Source organism: Lipotes vexillifer, unplaced genomic scaffold (genome assembly GCF_000442215.2).
Source record: "Lipotes vexillifer unplaced genomic scaffold, Lipotes_vexillifer_v1.1 scaffold691, whole genome shotgun sequence".
Lineage (NCBI taxonomy): Eukaryota > Metazoa > Chordata > Mammalia > Artiodactyla > Lipotidae > Lipotes > Lipotes vexillifer.
Genome location: NW_006788040.1, coordinates 4,364,417 through 4,384,639, shown reverse-complemented (window position 1 = coordinate 4,384,639; position 20,223 = coordinate 4,364,417). Strand labels below are relative to the sequence as shown.

Genomic DNA, 20,223 nt, shown 5'->3' with positions numbered 1-20,223 from the left:
TTCAGCAGGCTGGGTGTGGCTTCACAGCTCTCCTTTCCTAAGGCCTTACTTCAGATAATGATAATCCCTTGTGCTTTCTGTTTGCTGAGCACTGTCTCTAGCTTTATCATTGCTGATCCCCACCTTTGCCTCCTCCCTAAGGAGGAGATTATGATCTCCAGCACCCCTGTGCTGAGGAGGATTCCAGAGGCCAGAGTGGGAAGGGCTGGCTGTATTCCTGGCTCTCCATCCCCACCTCCCCAGCCTTGGGCCTGGCTGAGGGTGCGGCCTCTTTGAGAACTTAGTGGACTGAAGGTATTCCTGGCCTTCCCTGGGGCAGGCCAAGTATGATAGGGCTGTGATATGTGGGGGCTGGCTCCAGCTGAGCTTGGCCCTAGGGGAGCCTAAAGGGCCTGTGGCTCTGGGCCTCCCTTTGCCAAAGCCTGCCCAGACCAAGCGGCTTCCTTCAGGAGACCCTTGTCCCACAGCAGCAGGAAACTGTTCGTGGAGTCTGGGGCAGTTTCTTTCTGCTCCCTTCCTCTCCCCCCTTGGCAGGCAGTCCCAGAAGCTCAACTTGGCTCCTATGACCAGCCACTCTGCTCTTCCCCTACTGCCCTCAGCCTGTCTGCCTGTCTCCTTCCTGGTTCTTGACTCTCTCTGACCCTTGGAAAGTTTTGCCTTGTTTGTGCTGGTCATCAGGAAGCCCGGGCCTTCTGTGCTCCCTCCTCTGAGAGCTTCCAATGGGACTCTTTGAGGGGGTTTCCAGGTGAGGGGAAGTTAGTTAGGTGCGAGCCTGAGGCCCAGGGCTTCTGTGTCAGGCATCCTCCTGGGACTGGAGGGGTGGAGATGAAGCCATCATTTATTGAATACAGACTGGGTCAGGCTAGGCATGTCCCCCCTGCCACCACCCCACTTCTAATAGAATCCTAGTTGTTATCATTTTGATCTTACTGTTGATGAGAAGTGATTGGCTAAGGTCAGCGCTGTGAGTAGTGGGGAAGGCCTGTGCCATTTTATTTAGCAAGGGTTGGAATCAGGACTTGTACCCAGGCCAGCTGCCTCAGCCGCGGTCTGGTAATCCTGGGAGCTTAGGGTTAGGGAGAGCAGAAGAGAGGGGATTCTTGACCAAACAAAGAGGGAGCCATTTTGATCAGCTCCCATCTTCCTTCTGAATTCTGCTGAGGTCTTTTCTCTAGGCCAGATGTGTCCTGCCACACAGCTGCTTAAACAAACACTCCCATGAAAGTGCCCAGGCCATGTATCTAGGTACATTCTGGGTCATCTCATGAGCTACTTGCCCTGTGGCTGAGCTGTGTTCCACATTGTGCAGATCCCTTCCTGGTGACATCCCATGGGGATTCTCTAACTTGTATGGTTCCTTTTTGATTCAGCAAATGGTGATGGGGATTCATAATCCTGTGGTAGACTTCAAGAATACCTGTGGAGACTTCCCTGGCGGTCCAGTGGTTAGGATTCCGCACTCTCACTGCTGAGGGCCCGGGTTCAATCCCTGGTAGTTGGGAAACTAAGATCCCACAAGCCGCACAGCGTGGTCAAAAAATAAAAAGAATACCTGTGTTATCACTGGACCAGGGAACACGGGGACTCTGCCATCACCTGGTGGCAGCATATCTGATTGCAGTATTGTAGCAACAGGGGAGAAGTCCTCTTTTCTCCCCTTTTCGGCTCTTGCTGACATGCTCACTGAAGGCCTGACAAGCACCAGCAGAAGGGGTGGGCTAGCACACAGCCTCTGGGGGAGCAGCCCAGTGGGAAGCATAGGCACAGCCCTCGTTTTGACTTTCAGATCCGTCTGCGGTGCCAGAAGGGCATCCCACCTTCTTTGCGGGGCCGTGCTTGGCAATACCTGTCAGGAGGCAAGGTGAAGCTGCAGCAGAACCCTGGAAAGTTTGACGTGAGTTGCCCTTCCTTCACCCTGTCCTCCCCTCCTCGTCTCTTGATTTCCTTTGCGTGGCAGTGATCCTCTGTGGGCTCACCTGGACCTCAGCAGTATGAGTGATTGATGAGATCACTTGTCAAGAGCCTGACTGCCAGGCCTGGTCAGTCTGTGACTCCTGGGGGTACTGCTCATCTGAGGTTCCAGCCCTGAGAAGGCCTCAGTAGGATGGACAGATTTGAAGCCCCCCACTTCCAGCTCTTTGTCTTGACAACCGCCCAGGTTTGCTCTCTTGGACTCAGTGGGCCACCTCCCAGACTGCCTTGGGCCCTGTGCTCTGGGCCTTTGGGGGCCTGCCCAGCAGGGCCACAGAACCCTAACACCTCTTGGCCTCCCATCCTCTACTCTTTCTCCTGCCTTGTCCAAGCCAGCTAGACATGGTTCACCTGTGTTGCTTATGGGCTTGTCTGCATTAGGGATGGCAGAGCCAAACCAGTATCCTTATAGTTTAGAAGCCAGTCAGGGTCAGAGAGGTTACCCTCTGAAGCCATGCCTTCCCCTCCTGCTGCCCCCTGGCTCCATGATTGCCAGTGTGAAGAATACCCCCTCCATTCATGGGGCTTCTTGGGGCCCACGTGGGCTGGGCAGCTCCTCTAGCCTGCTCCTCTAGGGAACTAGGGGAGTCAGTTGGCTTCCCCGGGGTTGCCCTGGCTCACCTGCCAGACCTGGCCCCAGGCATCAGGGTATCTCCCAGGCTCTTGGAGCTGGTAACAGGCAGTGAGACAGAGCTGCCGGCCACCAGCTCTTTGTTGACGTGCTTCATGCTTCAGTGAACACTCCTGTGCCGCCAAACCTGTTCCTTGAGAAGAGGAGGCAGGGCAGCCTAGAGTTTCTGCCGTTGACCTGGAGGAGGTGAAAGCTGTTTGCTGGCAGCACTTGGCCCCGGGGGATCGGGGGTTGGTGGAGTGTCTGGCCAGGGTCAGACCTGAATCAGGGCGATTGGACTGTCCCATGGAGCACCAATATTGTGCCCCACTCAGGTGGCCTCTGGACTCCAGAGTCTTCCATCTCTTCCATTTCAGGGGGCTGCATTCTGGGCAGAGTGGGAGGTTCAGGGGTGGGAGTCTCACCCCAAGCCCATAGCTTACCTTTGGCTGCCAGAGCGCAGGCATGAGAGCCAAGACTTGGGTGGCCCAGTCAGCCTCCTGGTTCCACAGTTAGCAGACATGAACGCATCCTGTGTGAGGAGCAGAGCACGGAGTTCTATGTGCTTTACGTGTCTGGGGAGTGGTACGTCCAGAGAGGAATTGACCACCTCTGTGGGGTCTTGAAGGTTGCTTGTGGGAGGAGGTAGGTTTGCCAGGAAAGGCCTTCAAGATGCTCTGAAGCTGAGTGGTGGGTCCCCAAAGCAGTCTTGGGGGCCAGAACAGTGGTTTGTGAACACACCTGGAAGGACTTTGCCTGTGGGTGAGGTAGAGGAAGTGGATGGGGATGAGAAGCTCCCTCTGGCTGCTGTGGGCACAAGAGCCCAGAGGCAAGGGTGCAGTGATGGGGCTGGTGGTGGCAGCATATCCTGCTCCTGTGCTCCCCCACAGACCCAGGTGGCTGACCCCAACCTCAGCTGTCAGGGCAGGTTCCTCAGCCCCTGGTGGCTCCTTCTTCTCAGCACTTGCTACTTCTTCCTCCTTCCTTAGGCAGATCAGGACCTTCCAGCCTTTTTCTTACTTGGTTTTCTTCTCTGGCTTCACTTCATGATGGCACCAGCGCCTGCAGGCTCCCTGGGGGCTGCGGTAGCTGCATCATCCCCAGTGGCCCACACCTGCCTTTGATTCCCAGTACCCTTTCTCCCTGCAGGCCCTTCAGCTACACCTTTTCCTTTCTCACCCACCCCTGTGTGGCCGAGTGCCTTGGTCTGCTGAGGTAGCCGGCGAGCATATCCTAGCAACTGACTTTTTGGGTTCCCAGGTCCCCACCTCACTGGAACCTTCAGGAGAACTTGTGGGACCCTCCTCTCCCTCTGACAAAAGCAAACCTGCATCGTACTCAGACAGTATCCAGCCCTGGGCCTGACCTGCAGGGTGCATAGGACACACACAGGCCCCCATCTTGAGGGTGTGCGGGGCCCTACAGGTTGCATGTCCACCTCTTCAGCCATGTGCCTGCTCCAGGGCCCTTGTGGAAGCGCCTGGCCCCTCCCTCCACCCTCCAGCCTCCAGCACTGCGTCAGCTTTTTCTCTCAGTACTTATTCTCTCATGTCAAGTTACCTGGCACCTGAGGGTCCATATTTCAATGCTGGGACACCCCCACTGAGGGGGCACAAAAGGCAAAATGGACTTATATGAAGTCACCTGCTGGGCAGGGACCTGGGTCTACACCCATCCATGTGTGTGCTGAGGACCCAGCCTTCCTCCTGGGGGCCTCTCCTGACACTGCCCAGCGTGGCAGGCTATGAGTACTTTGTCTGCTTCCCTGCTCAGCCCTCTAGGTTTCCTTCCCGTTGATTTTTTTCTTTCTTTGGTTAAAGTTGAGGTATGAACTTATGTAAAGTAAAATGCATAGATGTTGACCATGCAGTTCAGAGTTTGGACAAATAATAAATACCCATGTAACCAACAAGCAAGTCAAGATATAGAACATTTCAAATGACCAAGTAGTGATTGTTTTGTGTGTAGTAGCTTTGTTTTTATAAATGGAACTCATGCTAAAATGCTCACGGAAGTTCAAAGAAAAGAGTAAAAGTTTGTTGAAACCCCAACACCCAGAGATGGCTTCAAGGCTAATGGTTTGACAGGTGTCATTACAGTGCTCAGTGCAGCAGGGCACACACACACACACACCCCTTCCTGAATATGTGGCACCACTTGTACAGGGAGATGGGCAGCAGAGGAGTTGGGATTGACAGCTCTGAGTCAACCTGGCTTCCAGGCCCAGCAACACCGTTTTTCTAACCACGAGGCATTGGGCAAGTAGCTTTTCTTTGATCCTCAGTTTCCTCATGTGTGAACAGTGTAATGATAGGACCTGCCTTTTGGGGGTTGAGGAGGACAGTCAGTGAGGCCCACGGGTGCCGTCTTAAACTGTGCTCAGAGTGGTGCTTCCAGGTGGTAGCCATTGCTTTGATAGTCGCCTTCCATCTTAAGGGTGTAACATAAGGTGTCTGAGTCCTGAATGAAGTGCCTAGAGGTTATTTCAAGCCACAGCTATGATGGACACTCTTACCCACACTGGTCTTCCTGGAGCCTGGATCACCTGTCAGGGTTTCCAGGACTCTGCTCTGCTTGTCTCTGCCCCTGCCCAAGCTTTCTGACCTGTCCTCGGGAAGGCCCAGTCTCTGATGGGATCGGGTGGACATTTTCCCTGGTGGTGGGTGCTCCTCCAAAACCTGGGACAGTTAGTTGTATCCTCCTAGCCATCCCTAACTCCTAAGAGATGCTCTTGACCTTGCTTCCAGGAGCTGGACATGTCCCACGGGGACCCCAAGTGGCTGGATGTGATTGAGCGTGACCTGCACCGGCAGTTCCCTTTCCATGAGATGTTTGTGTCCCGGGGGGGCCACGGGTGAGCAGGCTGGGCCTTGTGGGCTGGAGGTGGCTCTTCGCCCTTTCCCTCAGAGGGAGAGAGGAGGTAAAATGAGTTTGAGGGTATCTTGGGGGTCCCAGGAGTTGGGGGCCCCAAACTACACTGTTAGTTTCCCCTCTTTGGTTTGAGTCTGATGGGTCCTCTTAGTTTCTCCTCTTACGTCTGGGGGAACTTCATCATTTACTCCCCAGAGTGCTAGGGCTTGCCTGGCCTGGCCTTCTTCTGGAAACAGGTTTTGGTGGGGAGAAAGAAGGATAGAGAGAGTTGGGTGGGCAGAGGGTATGTAGGAGAGGAGAGATATGGCAGGCCAGGCCCTGGGACCAAGACAGACACCTGGAACAAAGCTGGCCTGACTCAGAGGCCACAGCTGCTGAGTGAGGGGCCCACACTTCTAACCCAGACACATCCTTACCCTGTATCTGGCATCTTGCCCTGGCCCTGACCCCTGTTTTCTTTTTGAGCCGCTGCCTTCACCTGTCAAATGGGGGAGGTGAGAGTCGATGTGAGGTCCGATTCTGAGAGAGGTCCGATCTGGTGGGGCACAGGTGAGGGTAGTGGGTGGCAGAGTCACACCTGTCATTCCTGCCCCGCTTGGCCTCTCCACAGCCAGCAGGACCTATTCCGTGTGCTGAAGGCCTACACACTGTACCGACCTGAGGAGGGCTACTGCCAGGCCCAGGCGCCCATCGCCGCCGTCCTGCTCATGCACATGCCTGCTGAGGTACCACCAGGCCTCAGGCGGGTGAGCGGCGGGCGGGCAGGGAACAACAGCCTGCAGCAAGGCCTCACGTCTCTTTTGCCCACAGCAAGCCTTCTGGTGCCTGGTGCAGATCTGTGAGAAGTACCTGCCCGGCTACTACAGTGAGAAACTGGTGAGTACTTGCTGGGCCTGGGCCCTGGCCTCAGACCCGCCCCAGCCTGGATGCCCTTTGTCTAGGCCTTAACTCTCTAAGCCATTCCTGTCCCTGCTTAAGTCCTTCCCAGCCTTCTGCTGCTTTCAGGCTGAAGTCCCAAGGCCTGCCAGGGTCAGGGCTCCCAGGCTCCAGCCTCATTAGTCCCACAGTCCCTCCATTGCTGCCTCCAGCCACAAGGCTGTTGGGCAGGATCGCTGTTCCTCCAGTGCACCGAGTTCCTCCCTGCCTCGGCCTTGTCATGGGCTTAAACCTCTGCCCCTTTCCTTCCACTTCTAACTCTATTTTTCCCTCAGCTTTCAGCCCTCCGGAGCTGTCCTTGACTCTGACAGGTGGCACCTCCGGCACACGCTCCCCCAGTGTTCCTGTTCCTGCCATGTTCTGGTCACTTAGCCCCCTCCCTCTCCCCTCCCTCTGGTCTCATTGCTTCTGTAATTCATGTCTGTCTGGCCCTCTGCACGACATGCCCCATGAGGGGGACTTAGCTGTGTCTGGTTTGCTCATTGTTGTATCCCAGCACCCAGCATGAGCTTGACAGCCTGCAACATTAGCCGCCTGAGGAACGAATGGATGCCTGTCTGGAGCTGGGGCCGGGCATAGTTCCCGCCCTGGCTGCTGTGGGCCCATGGTTATGGCCCTGTGGCTTCACTGTCCCCCCAGGAGGCCATCCAGCTGGATGGGGAGATCCTCTTCTCGCTGCTACAGAAGGTGTCTCCCGTGGCCCACAAGCACCTCAGCCAGCAGAAGATCGACCCGCTGCTCTACATGACAGAGTGGTTCATGTGTGCCTTCTCGCGCACCTTGCCCTGGAGCTCCGTGCTGCGTGTCTGGGACATGTTTTTCTGCGAAGGTACCGGACTGGGCTCAGGGGAGCACCCTTGCCCCCAGCCCAGCCCACAGGAGGCCTCTATTTCCAGAGAATCTCTCTAAAGGACCCCTTGCACTCACTGCCTGCTTCCCCCATGCAGGAGTCAAGATCATCTTCCGGGTGGGGTTGGTGCTGCTGAAGCACGCACTGGGCTCCCCCGAGAAGCTCAAAGCCTGCCAAGGCCAGTACGAGACCATTGAGCGGTTGCGGAACCTCAGCCCCAAGATCATGCAGGAGGCCTTCCTGGTCCAGGAGGTACAGCCCACACCTTCCCCTCGCCACTGAGAGGGAGGGGGAGACTTGAGGGCCCTTTGGCGGGGGGCCTGGTAGCCCTCTACCCCTGAGGCCTTGTGCTCAGCAGCCCAGAGCAGTGTGGACAGGCCCCATTCTTCTGTCTGAACAAGAAGAGGGGGAACAGGCCTAGGTTCTAGGGAATGAAAGTAGGTGCAACCCACCACCCGCATCCTCCCTGGCCCTACAACCACGGCCTTGGCTTTCTTTTCTTATTTTTGTGGACCATTTTTAAAGTCTTTATTGAATTTGTTACAATATTGCTTCTGTTTTTATAAATTTATTTATTTATTTTTGGCTGTGTTGGGTCTTCGTTTCTGTGCGAGGGCTTTCTCTAGTTGTGGCAAGTGGGGGCCACTCTTCATCGCGGTGCGCGGGCCTCTCACTGTCGCGGCCTCTCTTGTTGCGGAGCACAGGCTCCAGACGCGCAGGCTCAGCAGTTGTGGCTCACGGGCCCAGCTGCTCCGTGGCATGTGGGATCTTCCCAGACCAGGGCTCGAACCCGTATCCCCTGCATTGGCAGGCAGATTCTCAACCACTGCGCCATCAGGGAAGCCCCACAATATTGCTTCTGTTTTATGTTTTGGTTTTTTGGCCCCGAGGCATGTGGGATCTAGCTTCCCGACCAGGGATCGGACCCTCACCCACTGCACTGGAAGGCAAAGTTTTAACCACTGACCACCACCAAAGTCCCAGCCTTTTTTTCTTTCTTTTGTGGATTTTTGTCTCTCTGGGGCTGTAATGAGGTGACACATATTTAGGCAAGTGGACTCATGAGCTTTCTCCTCTGAGGCAGTGGGTCTCAAGTGCCTGGCTCACCTGGCACTCACTTCTGGGACTTGTGACCACCACAGGGTCCAGACCCGCCACCCTTCCTGTGGTCAGCCTTTAGTGACCAGGGCTGGGGGAGCTGAGGGAGAGCAGGGGCCTAGGCTGGGAGGCAGAAAGGGAAGGTTCTTCCTGGTGCCCACCCGCCTGTCACTGTCCCCACAGGTGGTAGAGTTGCCAGTGACAGAGCGTCAGATAGAGCGTGAGCACCTCATCCAGCTGCGGCGCTGGCAGGATACCCGGGGTGAGTTGCAGTGCCACTCTCCACCCAGGCTGCACGGTGCCAAGGCCATCCTGGAGGCAGAGCCAGGCCCGTGGCCCACCCTGCAACCTTCACCGTCCATCCGCCTGCCCCCAGATGCCCCCCTCCCTGGTTCCAAAGGCAAGTACAAGCCGCCCAAGCAGGTCCAGAAGGAGCAACAGAAGCAGGCGAAGGCGAGTGGGCAGCGGGACAAGCCCCCGACCCCAAGTCAAGCCAAGGTGGCAGCTGCTGCGGGAGACGCATGTCCCCCACGGGATGTGCCCCCAAAGGACCCGGTCTACCAGGACCCCCAAGACTCAGCTCCCCAGGACTCAGCCTACCACTGCTCCCAGGAGAGCCTGACGTCCCAGGAGAGTGAGGACACCTACTTGTAACCCTGGCAGCTCAGGCCCCTGGGCTGGGGTCTCCACACACCTACACGGTTCACGGACTGACACTCCAGGGCCTGCCCACTCTCTGAGGGCCTGGCTGCCTGGCCCCTGGGCGGCAGAGAGTCTAGCTGGCCCAGCACAGATTCTGCCTGAGCCTCCTTATTTATTTTCTCCAGAGTGGAGCTTGGGCCGGCCTAGCTGGGGCAGGCAGAAGTGAGGGCCGATGGGTGGGGCCTCACTCAGCACCCGCCTCCTGAGGGGATGCTCCCCAGGGCTAGGGCACTGACGTGAGGGGAAAGGGAGGGGAAAAGGGTGGGGTGCTCTTTGTGTAAAATAGAAACATGGTTTTGTACAGAAATAAACAAGGCTTGTATAGAGAGCTGCTGTGTAGCTAGGGACTGGGAAGGGGGTGCCAACCCTGGTGCGCAGCATCTCTTCTGCACACCCTCCAGAGCCCCCCATCCCGGTCACAGCCCAGCACTAGAACCTCTCTGAGAAGTAACTTTGCCAGAGGAGATGCCAGGTCTAGCGCCAGCCCCTATTCCTGGCCCCTGTATCCCCTTACTCCATCCCCTCTGCCCCATGGCCACCATATGCCATGGATGAGGGTCACCAGTGCTGGGGCAAAGCAGGGCCTGCTCCCAGGCTTTGATGCCTACCCATCACAGAAGGGGAGGGGCTCCTTAAGGAGGTCCTTTCAGGGTCTTCCTCTTCCAAGGGCTGGCCTGGATGCCACTTCGGGCCCCAGTAAGGTACTGAGTGCTCATTCTGGGTCAGGTGCTGGTGCCAAGGGTGGGTGATCATGAATGCCCTCACATGCTCAGCCCAGGGCTCCATCAAAGTTAGAGGGGTGCGGGGCAAAATCTGGATCTGTGATAAAAGGTCGCCTGCCATTTACTGAGCACTTAGCATATGCCTGGCTGCACTGGTTGTGTCACGTGTTTGATCAGGTAGGCTTTATTATTATCCCCACTTTACAGATGAGGAAACAGAGGAGCTGAGTGGGAAAGATGAAGCTGATCCAGATTTGTACCCAGAGCCCCTCACTACCTCTCCTGACTAGGGTGACCGGACTCTGCCATCGAGGACCCATGCAGGCACTATGGTCACAACTGATGACCAGCAAGGGCGAGGACAGGGTGTCCCTGGGAGAGGCCCCCCTTCTGCTGAGGAAGCAGCTTTTCCAGTCAAACAATAGTGGCTGTTCCTGGCAGGCCACCAAGCTGGGCCAGGCCATGGGGGAAGGGGGAGAGAGAGGAGTAAAGCCTCCCTGGGAGCTTTTAGGCATTGCAGGGCCTCGGCCTGGAACATCTTGTTCTGGTACAGCTGGGGATACTGAGGCCTGAGGAGGTCAAGGGTCGCATGAACCTGTCAGAGCAAGCGATCCACCTCCTACCTCCTACCCCTCACCCCTGTGGCTCCCTACCCCATCTGCACCTGCCATCAACGAGATGAGGGGCTCAGCCTTAGAGGACACTCCCCTCCCCCTGGCCCTCCAGGGGACTGGCCAGGATGTGGTGGTTTCAGTGTTCCACTGGGATCCACCATGCCGGAGAGTCCAGCGGGAAAGGTGCTGCCCCACTTCCATTCGCCTACAGTAGAGGCCCCCGAGCAGGCAGGAGGCCTGCTCAGGCCTGCTGGATCCCAATCAGACCTGAGGCCTGCTTTAACCTGTTTGGTTCAAAGCCTCGCATCTGAGGCCTGCAGACACTCGGGCCAAACAAGGGCCCCTGGAGCGTGTTCCGTCCTGCTAGGAGCCAGCCTAGGTGTGCTGGTGCCTGCTCAGCACTGGGGTTTTCGTAGACCTGAGGAGGCCAGCCCTAATGTTGAAATGAGCCTAAGTTGGCACTAACAAGCCTCAGATCTGGGGTGTCTGCCAGTGCTGGGGGGGCCTGCTTGGGCATGAAGCAACTTTAGATGTGCTCAGGCCACGTAAGTTCTGCTAATGACTGCAGGCTTAAGTCTCTGCTGAGAGCTGAGTACCCAGTGAGCCCCAGATGCATGGCCCTGTTCCCGCAAAGTTTGAGTTTTGGGCAAGTGTTAGGCCTGGCCACCCTCAGCTCCCTACCCCACAGCATGCTGCTCAGAGGTGGCTGGAGCCCTCCCTTTTCTGAAAGTTGGGTGAGAGGAACAGATGTGGGGGCCACCAAGTCCAGGTTAGGTTTCACCTTGTCAGTCCACTGACAGGGCTCACAAAGCAGGGAGGGGTATGTATCAACACCAGTCCTGGACAGCCCTTGCTGGGGTACTTTTGTCTCCGCCACCCCAGCCAGCTCTGGTGGCCCTGCACCATGCTGAGCCATGAGAAGGAGGGGGACAGACGCCAGGACACTGTTGGCTGAGAACCACAGGGTCGCCTGGGCTGCACAGTGGACCCCACCCCTCCGTGTTCCACGGATTTGGGGGCAGCGTTCTGTCCCAGCCCAGCCCCAGTTCGTCTTGTGGCCCTCCAAGGCTCAGTGAAATTAATCATAAGATGCGGGCCCAAGGACAGAAATGACCCCAAGCATCCGCTGGCTCCGGACCCCAGCGCAGCGGGCGTCCAACGGAAAGGGCGGAGCCCGGAGAGGGGGCGAGGCACGGGCCGGGCCTAGAGGACTCGAGGCGGGTGGGGTCAGAGGGTGATTCCCGAGCCACTGACGAGGGGGGAGGAGGCAGCAGGGGCGGAGTTCGGCGGGCTGGAAGGAGAGGAGTGTGGCTCCGGCGTTAGAAGGAGGCGTGGCCACCCTGGATTGGCCGCCCGTCCCGCACGGCGTGGCCGTCAGGGAGCTGGCGTAGGTGGCGGCGTGGACTCGGCCGCCCACCGGCTCCTTTAAGCCCCCCGGCACCGCCCCCACCGACCCGCCCCAAGCACGGCCTGGGCCAGGTTGGCAGCGGGGTCGGCTCCGCGCGGGCAGCGATGGAGCTGCACATCCTAGAGCACCGGGTTCGGGTGCTGAGCCTTGCCCGCCCCGGTCTCTGGCTCTACACTCACCCGCTCATCAAGCTGCTCTTCCTGCCCCGCCGAAGCCGGTGCGCGCCCGGGTTCGGGGCACATATGGGGGTGGGCTCCACTGTCGCTTTGGGACGGGGTCGGGAGATTAGGACCGCCGCGGGGCCAGCGGCAGCAGGCGGGGAGAGCCCTATCTGCCACCCTCCCTCCCCCCGCCATCCGGCCTGGGCCTACGCTCCCTGGGACCGCCGCCTATCCGGCCCCGTGAGGCCCCCTCCCAGGGCCGGTTAAGGCGCAAACAGCCTGGGATGGTCAATGCTTAACTCCTAGTGGTGTCAGGTGGGGGCATTCCTTCCTGGCGACCGCGGGGAGCTTTTTCCAGATGCCTCCCATCGGGTCAGAGGGGCTGGTCTTGGGGGCCCAAGGTCCGACGCCCCGGGACTGTCACCGCGGGTGAGCCTCTCCTCCCTCCCGGAATGGAGGGGCAGGGGGCTCCTGCAGAGGTCGGGGAGGCGGAAAGGAGTCCGCAATTCCGGAGATGGGGCACACACCCCACTGTCCTGGGAAGAAAACTGGGAGGCTTGAGGGGGCAGGGAGGCGCCCGGCGGGGGTCTACCCGCCCCCTCCGCCCCACCCAGGCTGAAGATGCCCCCGCCCCCCAACCAGGTGCAAGTTCTTCAGCCTGACGGAGACCCCCGAGGATTACACGCTCATGGTGGACGAGGAGGGCTTCAAAGGTGGGGGCTGGGCTGGGGAGGGGGAGTAGGGGAAGGAGACTGCGTTCTTTGCGAGATTCTCACCGAATGCTAGGATCCAAGGTCGCAAGAGCTGGGGCCTTGAAGGAGAATGGATCTGGGTTCGAATCCATTTCCACTATTCACTGGCTGTGTGCCCTTGAGCAAGTCACTTCCCCTCTCTGAGCTGTTTGTTTCCGCTTATGTAAAGTGGGTATAGTTACAGTTCTGATCTTATAGGGTCCCACGAGGGCTTTATAATGGGGCTGTGTGTGGAGGACACTTAGCAGCCGCAGGCCAGCAGCAGGGCCTCAGTTACAGTTCTGGGGCAAGAATCGGGTTTCTGTGGCTGTTTCACCACCACCCCCATCTGCCTTTGGACTATTTCTCCTTGGACTTCTCTGCCTGGTGTGGGTCACCCCCTCCCGGACTGGTCTGGCAACTCCAGGAGTCTGAGGGTTGGGGAAGGAATGCAGGCAGCCAGCCCAGGGCAGGATCCTGGCCGGCCTCCTAGCCAGCCTCCTAGCTGTGCTTGGGCGATTAGCAGCCTGCCTGGTTGTGGCCCCTGCTCTGGACTGGACGCCAGCCTGGTCCCTCCCTGGTCCCTGGAGCTGACATCTGCCTTCTACTCCTGCCAGCTTGACCCATCCTGACAGGCCTGGAGCCTCAGGCCAGCCAACTGGGGCTTGGTCCATCCCGCATAGCGCCACTTCAGGCCTTAGTTTCCCTATTTGTGCAGCAGAAAAGTCTTGGTCTGCTCAGAGGGAAGGGCATCCCCCAGCCAACGTGGTCTGCTGGCTCCCCCTGGTGGTGCCATGTGGTATAAGGCATCTGAACCCACAGAATACTGTTATCCCATTCTACAGAGGAGGAAACTAAGGCTCAGAGAAGTTAAATCATTTGCCCCAGGTCAGCAAAAAGTAAATGGTGAGGCTGGGATTGGAACCCAGCTCTGTCTGGATTTGGAGCTCCGATCTTAACTGGGAAGTTACAATCCCTGATAGGCCAACACCTGAAGCACCTCTCAGTCCTTGCAGACATGCAGGTCTCAGGAGCAGAACTTGGGGGAGGAAGACAGCTCCAGTCTCCAGACCTGACCTGACCTTGGTAGAACCCTCCAAGGCTCAGACAGGGAAACTGAGGGCAGGGTTCAGCCCTGTAGGCCCTGACTGGGCATGTGCCCCCTGCCCCACAGAGCTGCCCCCATCTGAGTTCCTGCAAGTGGCTGAGGCCACGTGGCTGGTGCTGAACGTGTCATCCCACAGTGGCACAGCAGTGCAGGCTGCTGGGGTCACCAAGATCGCCCGCTCAGTAATTGCACCGCTGGCCGAGCACCACGTGTCAGTGCTGATGCTGTCCACCTACCAGACAGACTTCATCCTGGTGAGTTTCCTGCAGGTGCTGGTGTGGGGCAGGGTGGGCATGGGTGCCTGGGGACCCATGTGTTGTGCCATCTCCTGTGGCCCAGGTGCGAGAGCAGGACCTGTCCGTGGTGATCCACACGCTGGCCCAGGAGTTCGACATTTATCGAGAGGTGGGCGGGGAGCCTGTGCCCGTTGCCAGGGATGATTCCAGCAACGGCTTTCCCCGTGCCCAGCATGGTGAGGGCCGCCCTCTGACACCCAGGCCTGGGCAGGGGCTCCTCTTCCCACTGGGCCCCTTCCCTTGTGCAGGTGGGTCTGTGGGCTTAGGGAGACCAGCTGACACTGACCCCCTCATAAGATAGGGAGATGGGGCCAGGAAAACTCAGGCACGTACCTGCATGTAGACCGTGATCCGGCACCCAGCCCAGGCCTCCTCTCTGGGTTGCCACCAGGGGGCGTCGCAGCCCACAGTCGCCCTTTCACCTGCCACCACCTTGTCCCTCTGGAGCAGGGCCCAGCCCCACGGTGCATCCCATCCAGAGCCCAGAGAACCGTTTCTGTGTCCTCACGCTGGACCCTGAGACGCTGCCAGCCATCGCCACCACCCTCATTGATGTCCTCTTCTATTCGCACAGGTGGGCCTTGTTTGCGTTTGTCTCTTTGTGCTCACATCTTCCCACCACCTTCCGCCCAACCCTTGGTTCTGCGGATTCTGTGCCCTGTTCTGTCTCTGGGGTTCCTGGCGGCCTGCGATGCACACGTATTGTGCACTGAGGTTCAGGCAAGGTCCTGATGCCGCAGCTGGAGCCCTCCCCTCTGGTGTGGGCAGAGCCACCCCTGAGCTGTGCCCTGGCAGGCCCTCCAGCCCTGGGTTCTGTGTCTTTGGCACAAGCAGGGTTCATCATCTTCCCCCATCCCCACCTACACCAGCAGGAGGTCAGGGTGCTTGGAAGGGGAGAAAGTGGCCCAGGGACAGGAGGGTCTGCCCAGGGCCAGCTATGCCAGTCCCTTCCCAGGTGTGGAGGCCAACAGGGAGGTGGAGTGAACAGAGCACCTGAGCCTACTCTCCCTCCCCAGTCCCCCTAAGGAGGCAGCCTCCGGTGGTCCTGGATCCAGCTCCATCACCTTCTTTGCTTTCTCCCTCATTGAGGGCTACATCTCCATTGTCATGGATGCTGAAACACAGAAAAAGTATGTGACCCCTGACCCTAGGTGGGCCACAGGCCCTAAGCCAGCCCCAGGGAGGGAGGGGGTAGAGTCACAGACTCCGAGGTCACCAGGCTGACCTGCCCAGGGAGCTCATAGTGGGGCAAGGAGGGGACAGGGGTGCCCTTCCCACTGCCCACCTGCCTCCCCAGGTTCCCCAGTGACCTGCTGCTGACCAGCTCCTCAGGGGAGCTGTGGAGGATGGTGCGCATCGGCGGACAGCCCCTGGGCTTCGGTGAGGGCTGCACCTCGTGTGTCAGGGGCTTGGGAAGGGCCAGGGGTTGGGGTGGGGATCAGGGCGATCCACATGGACCTCTCCTCAACCCTCAGATGAGTGTGGGATTGTGGCCCAGATCGCAGGTCCCCTGGCTGCAGCCGACATCTCCGCCTACTACATCAGTACCTTCAACTTCGACCATGCCCTGGTGAGCGCTGTTGGCTGGAGCCAGGGCCCCTGGAGGGACATTGAGGGGGTGGAGTGGCAGGAGGTGGCCCCAGCTGGCCCAGGAAGTTGGGCAGCCCTGACCCCTCTCTCTGTCCACCTGCCTGCAGGTTCCTGAGGATGGCATTGGCAGTGTCATCAAGGTCCTCCAGCATCGGCAGGAGGGTCTGGGCTCCTGAGGCCCTGAGGGGAACAGCAGCCTCCAGGCTCTTCCCTTGTCCTCAAGCTTCCAGAGACTTCTCAAAGCTTTTTCCTCAAGCTCTGGGATGTTCCTGTCCGGGGACTCCTCCTTCCGCTCTGTGTATGTAAGCTGCGTGCAGACACTGGCTCTCACGTGGACACGTGTGTCTGCCCGACGTAGGGGAACACGGTGCTCAGGGCTTCCTCCAGGAAGCCCTCAACCCATCACTCCCTGCGGGGCCTCGGCATTTGCACATTCCCTGCCTGAGGCCCGAGCCTTCCCCCTCTCAGCGCCCTGGGTGGGCTGGCTGATCCGCAGAAGGCCTGATCTCCCTTCTGCCTCTGGCTCTGTTGCCTTTCCTGGCCAAGTGAATTCTGACAGTGCCTTCCCTTCCTGGGGCCTCCAAAAAAAGTATTTTTACATCTCTATCTCTCTTCTTTTTTAATCAACTTGTTAATAAAGAGCTTGTAGTGAGCAGGCCAGGCTGTGTTCCTTGGGGTTGTCCGGGCCTTGGCCATGCCTGCCCCGCAGCTCCCCAGGGCCCCTCTGCCTGAGGTCCTGGACTCTCCCCACTCTGCTGGCTTCCGGACCTCACCTCCCTCAGTTCTCACTTCAAGAGCATAGATGAGCTATCGCTGTTCTCCAGACAAAGGACCTATGCGCTGGGAGGTGGAGTGACTTAGCCAGGGTCATGTGATTCCTGTCCAGGGCTGCCTGGCTCTGAGGTCCAGGCTTTATCTTCATTCCTTGCTGCTTCTGAACAGCCCAGAAGGTTCAGAACAGGGAAGAGACTCCCAGACCCTCCTGCCTGGGGGTCCCCCAGCCTCTCTGGCACCTTGGGTATGGCTGGCCTGTTGCAGAATCCCCTCAAGGAGGGGAGCCCTAAAGCACCTCTCCTTCAGGCTGCTGCCTGCTTTCTTTTGGACCACACCTGAGTTCTGGCTGTCCCTCACGGGAGCAGTCAATTCTTGCAACCAGGGCTCTCCTGGAGCAGTGGTGGGAGGGGGCCAGTCAGAGTGTGCACCTGGGAGTCTGCACACTGGGCTTCCCCTGGCTGGGGGGACAGGACAGGGGCCTGGAGTCCACCTGGAGCCCCCTCTCCCCTCGATGGCTGCACGCTGGGGCCAGAGGCTCCGCACATCTGGGCCGGGGTTTCCTGTCACAGAGGGGCCATCTCCCTGCTCTGTGAGTTGGGATTCCGCTGTGGCTCAATGGGGCCCCACAGAGGTGCTGGGGAGGTTATCGGGTGCCCTCAGCCCAGACCCGCCCGCGCTCAGGAAGGGAAGAAGGGTGTGACTTCAGCGTACTCAGAGGTCGTGGTGGCTCCCCGGAAAAGCCAGAACGGGTCCAGACCTCTGGCAGTGCGCCCGCCCTGCCCCTGGGAACCTGGGGGCTGAAGATCAGAGGAGCAGGGAGCGCAGCCCAGCCCGGTGAGTGGCAGTCGAGCGCCCTGGGCCAGCCCCTTCCCCTTGGCCTCCGTTTCTCCGAGGGCATTGAGACCTAGGAGGCAACTCCCTCAGGATCCTATACCCTTGGACCCTGGGAAGGGGATGTTTGTTTGTAGTTTGTCTTTGGGTTGGGGAGGGTCCTGCTTCTCTCTCTGGAGGGGCCGCCCTGGGCCTTGGCTCGAGGGATGTCCTGGGCTGAGATGGGGATTTTAGAACCAGAATTCTTGGGGCTACCTGACCTGTATCTAGAGAGCTCCTGGCCGCACATCCAGCTCTGGGGGTCTGTCCATCTGTCTGTCAGTTTGTGAGTCACTGCCTGATTTGGGTGTTTCTGTCATCCCAGTTTTCCAAGTATGTCAGGTCTCACCTGGTCCCCCAAACTGGGTCCTAACCTGGCAATGGTTAGATCTTGCGGCTGCCCGTGGGATTGGGCTGGGTGCGAGGCCACAGGCCTGCCCCGGTGGGCTGGTACAACTCAGGCCCAGGCCTAGAGGCCAGCATGTCCACCTGCGTCTCTGCACACACGTGCAATTGTGTGTGGAATTGTTAGTTCCCAGGGCATTAGGGTCCTTGGGGGTCACTGGGCTGGCTCTCGGCCTTCTTGGCAGGTTACAGATGGGGAGACCTGCTCAGGGAGTGCGGGAGACTGAGACTTCCCTGGGGTTGGGGCACAGGGCTTGGCGCACAGGGCTTGGGAAGTGCCTGGAGAACACAGCTTCTCTGGGAAGGGGATATGACCCTGGCCTTCTCGCACAGCTGATGCGCTGGGTGCTGTCTGACAGGTAGGTCTTGAGCTGTCCCAGGCCAGGGGAGGGGGGACTCACAGAACCACTTTCCTTTCCTTGTCCACCCAGGCTCCAGAGAGTTCTAGGGAAAAGGAAGTCGGTCTGGTCAGCCCAGGCCTCGGGTTGGGTCATTCATAACTGAGGTTGGGGGCGCTCGCTGGCTCACCTGGAGCCCCAGTCCACCTGCCTGCCTCAGCGCGGCCACTCCTGAGCGTGAGGCCGAGGACCACGGAGCCTGAGTGCTTGTTCTCAGAAAGATGCAGCCCATGCCCGGGGAGGACCCTGCCCGCAGTCCCTCAGCCCCTCAGCCCCATGTCCGGCATCTGCAGGGTGGGGGGCTGTTGGGTGGGTGGGGAGGGGAGATGAGCAAACGTCAGGCGTGAAGAGTCCCAGGCTCATTTCTACCCTTTCTGATCTCCATGCTCGTACAGAAGAAGTGACCTCTTCAGCTCTCCTTGAAGGCATTTGAGCAGAAATTCAGGGTTTAAGGTTTTCACCCCCACCCCAGCTGGGTAGGGCCCTGAGGTCCCATGCTCACCAAGTTGCTCCAAAGCGGGGTTATTTTCCTGCGTAGAGGGGAGAATAAGGCCACGCCCTCTCCATGTTCTACCTGGTCTCACCGGGTGGGACTGATCCAAGCAGGAGGAAGGAGGGGCAGCCGTCTGCAGCTGGCTGACTGTGAGCCCAGGGAAGCTGCTTCCCCATCCGTATGTGGGAGAGGGGAGCGGTGTGTTCCATTAATTCATGTATTCAACACATGCTCTCATTATCCCCCTTTTACACAGGGGAAACGAAGCACTTCACAGAGGGGTGAAGTGACAACCGAGGTCACACAGCTGGGCATGGCAGAACCATTATTCACAAAGAAGGTCAATAGTGCCCCTAGGGGCCTGGGGAGGTTCCCTGGGGGAAGGGATATTTTAGCTGAACCCTGAGGGACCCGGAGGATTTTGCAGGATCCCTCTCAATCCCAGCTGTCTGCGTTGGTGACTGGGTGTCTGCTGCTGGTGGCAATGGGTGCGTGGCAATGGGTGTGTGGGCGGGCACGTGAGGTGTAGCCCTGCCTCCTCCCTGACCCTGGGCTGGGCTGGGTGAGCCCGTTGGGCAACAGGCGGGGTTTGTGTCTCACTTTCCCAGGCGGGCCCTGGTGCTGGGGTTCCCGAGCCAGGGGTATCTCAAATGGGGTTGCCCAGAGCTCCCTTCCCAGGGTGTTGGTCACGGTGCCACATGGATGGGTGTGCTGCACTGGTGTGTGCACTCACAGTGTGCAGGCCTTCATGGGCATCTACAGGCAAGTCTGTTTTGGCCAGAAAGTGTGTGTATGTGTGTCTGTCTACACGTGTGTCTCAGTGTCCATGTGTCCTTGTACTTATGGCTCCATGTCGGAGGTCTGGATGTCTATGGCTGTGCACGCATCCAATTTCTTATAAACATCAGCTGTGTGCCTGGCTCCGTGTCTACATGTGTCCCGTGTATGTGTGGCTGGTGTGTGCATCTATGTCTGTGTGTGAGCATTTGTGGCATGTATTTCTGTGTGTCTGTTTTTGTCTGTGGCTGGGGCAGTTTTTCTATGTCCACGTGTGCGTGCACACGTCTGCATCTTTTGTTTTCACATTCACACCTGTGCCCGTGTACACCCTCTTGTCCACTTTCCTTCTGTGGACCCACATTCCCTCAGGGCCCCCTGCTCTCCCTCTCCCTGATAGCAGAAGGCCCAGCTCCCTGCCGTCCCCTGGGGAGTGGTGGGCTGTGCTGCCCAGCCCGCCAGGCCCTACCTCTTTGCCTTGGCCTCCGCCCCGGCCGCCTTCCCCCAGCCTCTCCCGTCTCCCTCTTCCCTCTCTGCCCACTTCTCTGTCCCTCTTCAGTCTACAGCCCAAAGGGAGCCTAGCCCTGCTTTCTGTCCCCCTGTGCGTATGCCCCTCAGCCTGAGCTCTGCAGCCCAGCACCCCCCATTTCCCAGGGCCCTGAGTCAGCCCACGGTTGTCCTTGCCTGTGTGGCCACCCCAGACCTCCTGCTGGTCCCCCTGCCTGGGTCTCCCTCTCCTCTGGCTGCAGAAGCATATTTTCCCCAGCACTAGTGTGCTCCCTCCCTCCCCTGTCTCCAGCCTTCCGCAGCCCCCCTGCTCTGTCTTTGAGACCAGCCC

General features: G+C 58.8%; 2 protein-coding genes across 3 annotated transcripts in view; both read left to right on the top strand.

Moving 5' to 3' along the window:
• The window catches only part of TBC1D10A (TBC1 domain family member 10A), a 30,989-nt gene extending 21,623 nt beyond the window's left edge, over positions 1 to 9,366 (top strand). For both annotated transcript variants that reach the window (XM_007461188.1, XM_007461187.1), the window contains exons 3-9: positions 1,787 to 1,894; positions 5,329 to 5,435; positions 6,063 to 6,177; positions 6,263 to 6,328; positions 7,028 to 7,217; positions 7,336 to 7,490; positions 8,520 to 9,366. In XM_007461188.1, the coding sequence (XP_007461250.1) occupies positions 1,787 to 1,894; positions 5,329 to 5,435; positions 6,063 to 6,177; positions 6,263 to 6,328; positions 7,028 to 7,217; positions 7,336 to 7,490; positions 8,520 to 8,990 (1,212 nt within the window). In that variant the 3' untranslated portion in view covers positions 8,991 to 9,366. The remainder of the gene's footprint in view (positions 1 to 1,786; positions 1,895 to 5,328; positions 5,436 to 6,062; positions 6,178 to 6,262; positions 6,329 to 7,027; positions 7,218 to 7,335; positions 7,491 to 8,519) is intronic.
• Positions 9,367 to 11,847: 2,481 nt separating this feature from the next.
• On the top strand, positions 11,848 to 15,903 carry CASTOR1 (cytosolic arginine sensor for mTORC1 subunit 1). Its single transcript, XM_007461186.1, has 9 exons — positions 11,848 to 11,999; positions 12,586 to 12,656; positions 13,849 to 14,036; positions 14,122 to 14,254; positions 14,529 to 14,652; positions 15,095 to 15,208; positions 15,376 to 15,458; positions 15,554 to 15,648; positions 15,776 to 15,903. Exons 1-9 carry the CDS (start codon positions 11,887 to 11,889, stop codon positions 15,842 to 15,844), a joined length of 990 nt encoding a protein of 329 aa, XP_007461248.1. The 5' UTR covers positions 11,848 to 11,886; the 3' UTR covers positions 15,845 to 15,903.
• The last annotated feature ends 4,320 nt before the right edge of the window (positions 15,904 to 20,223 follow it).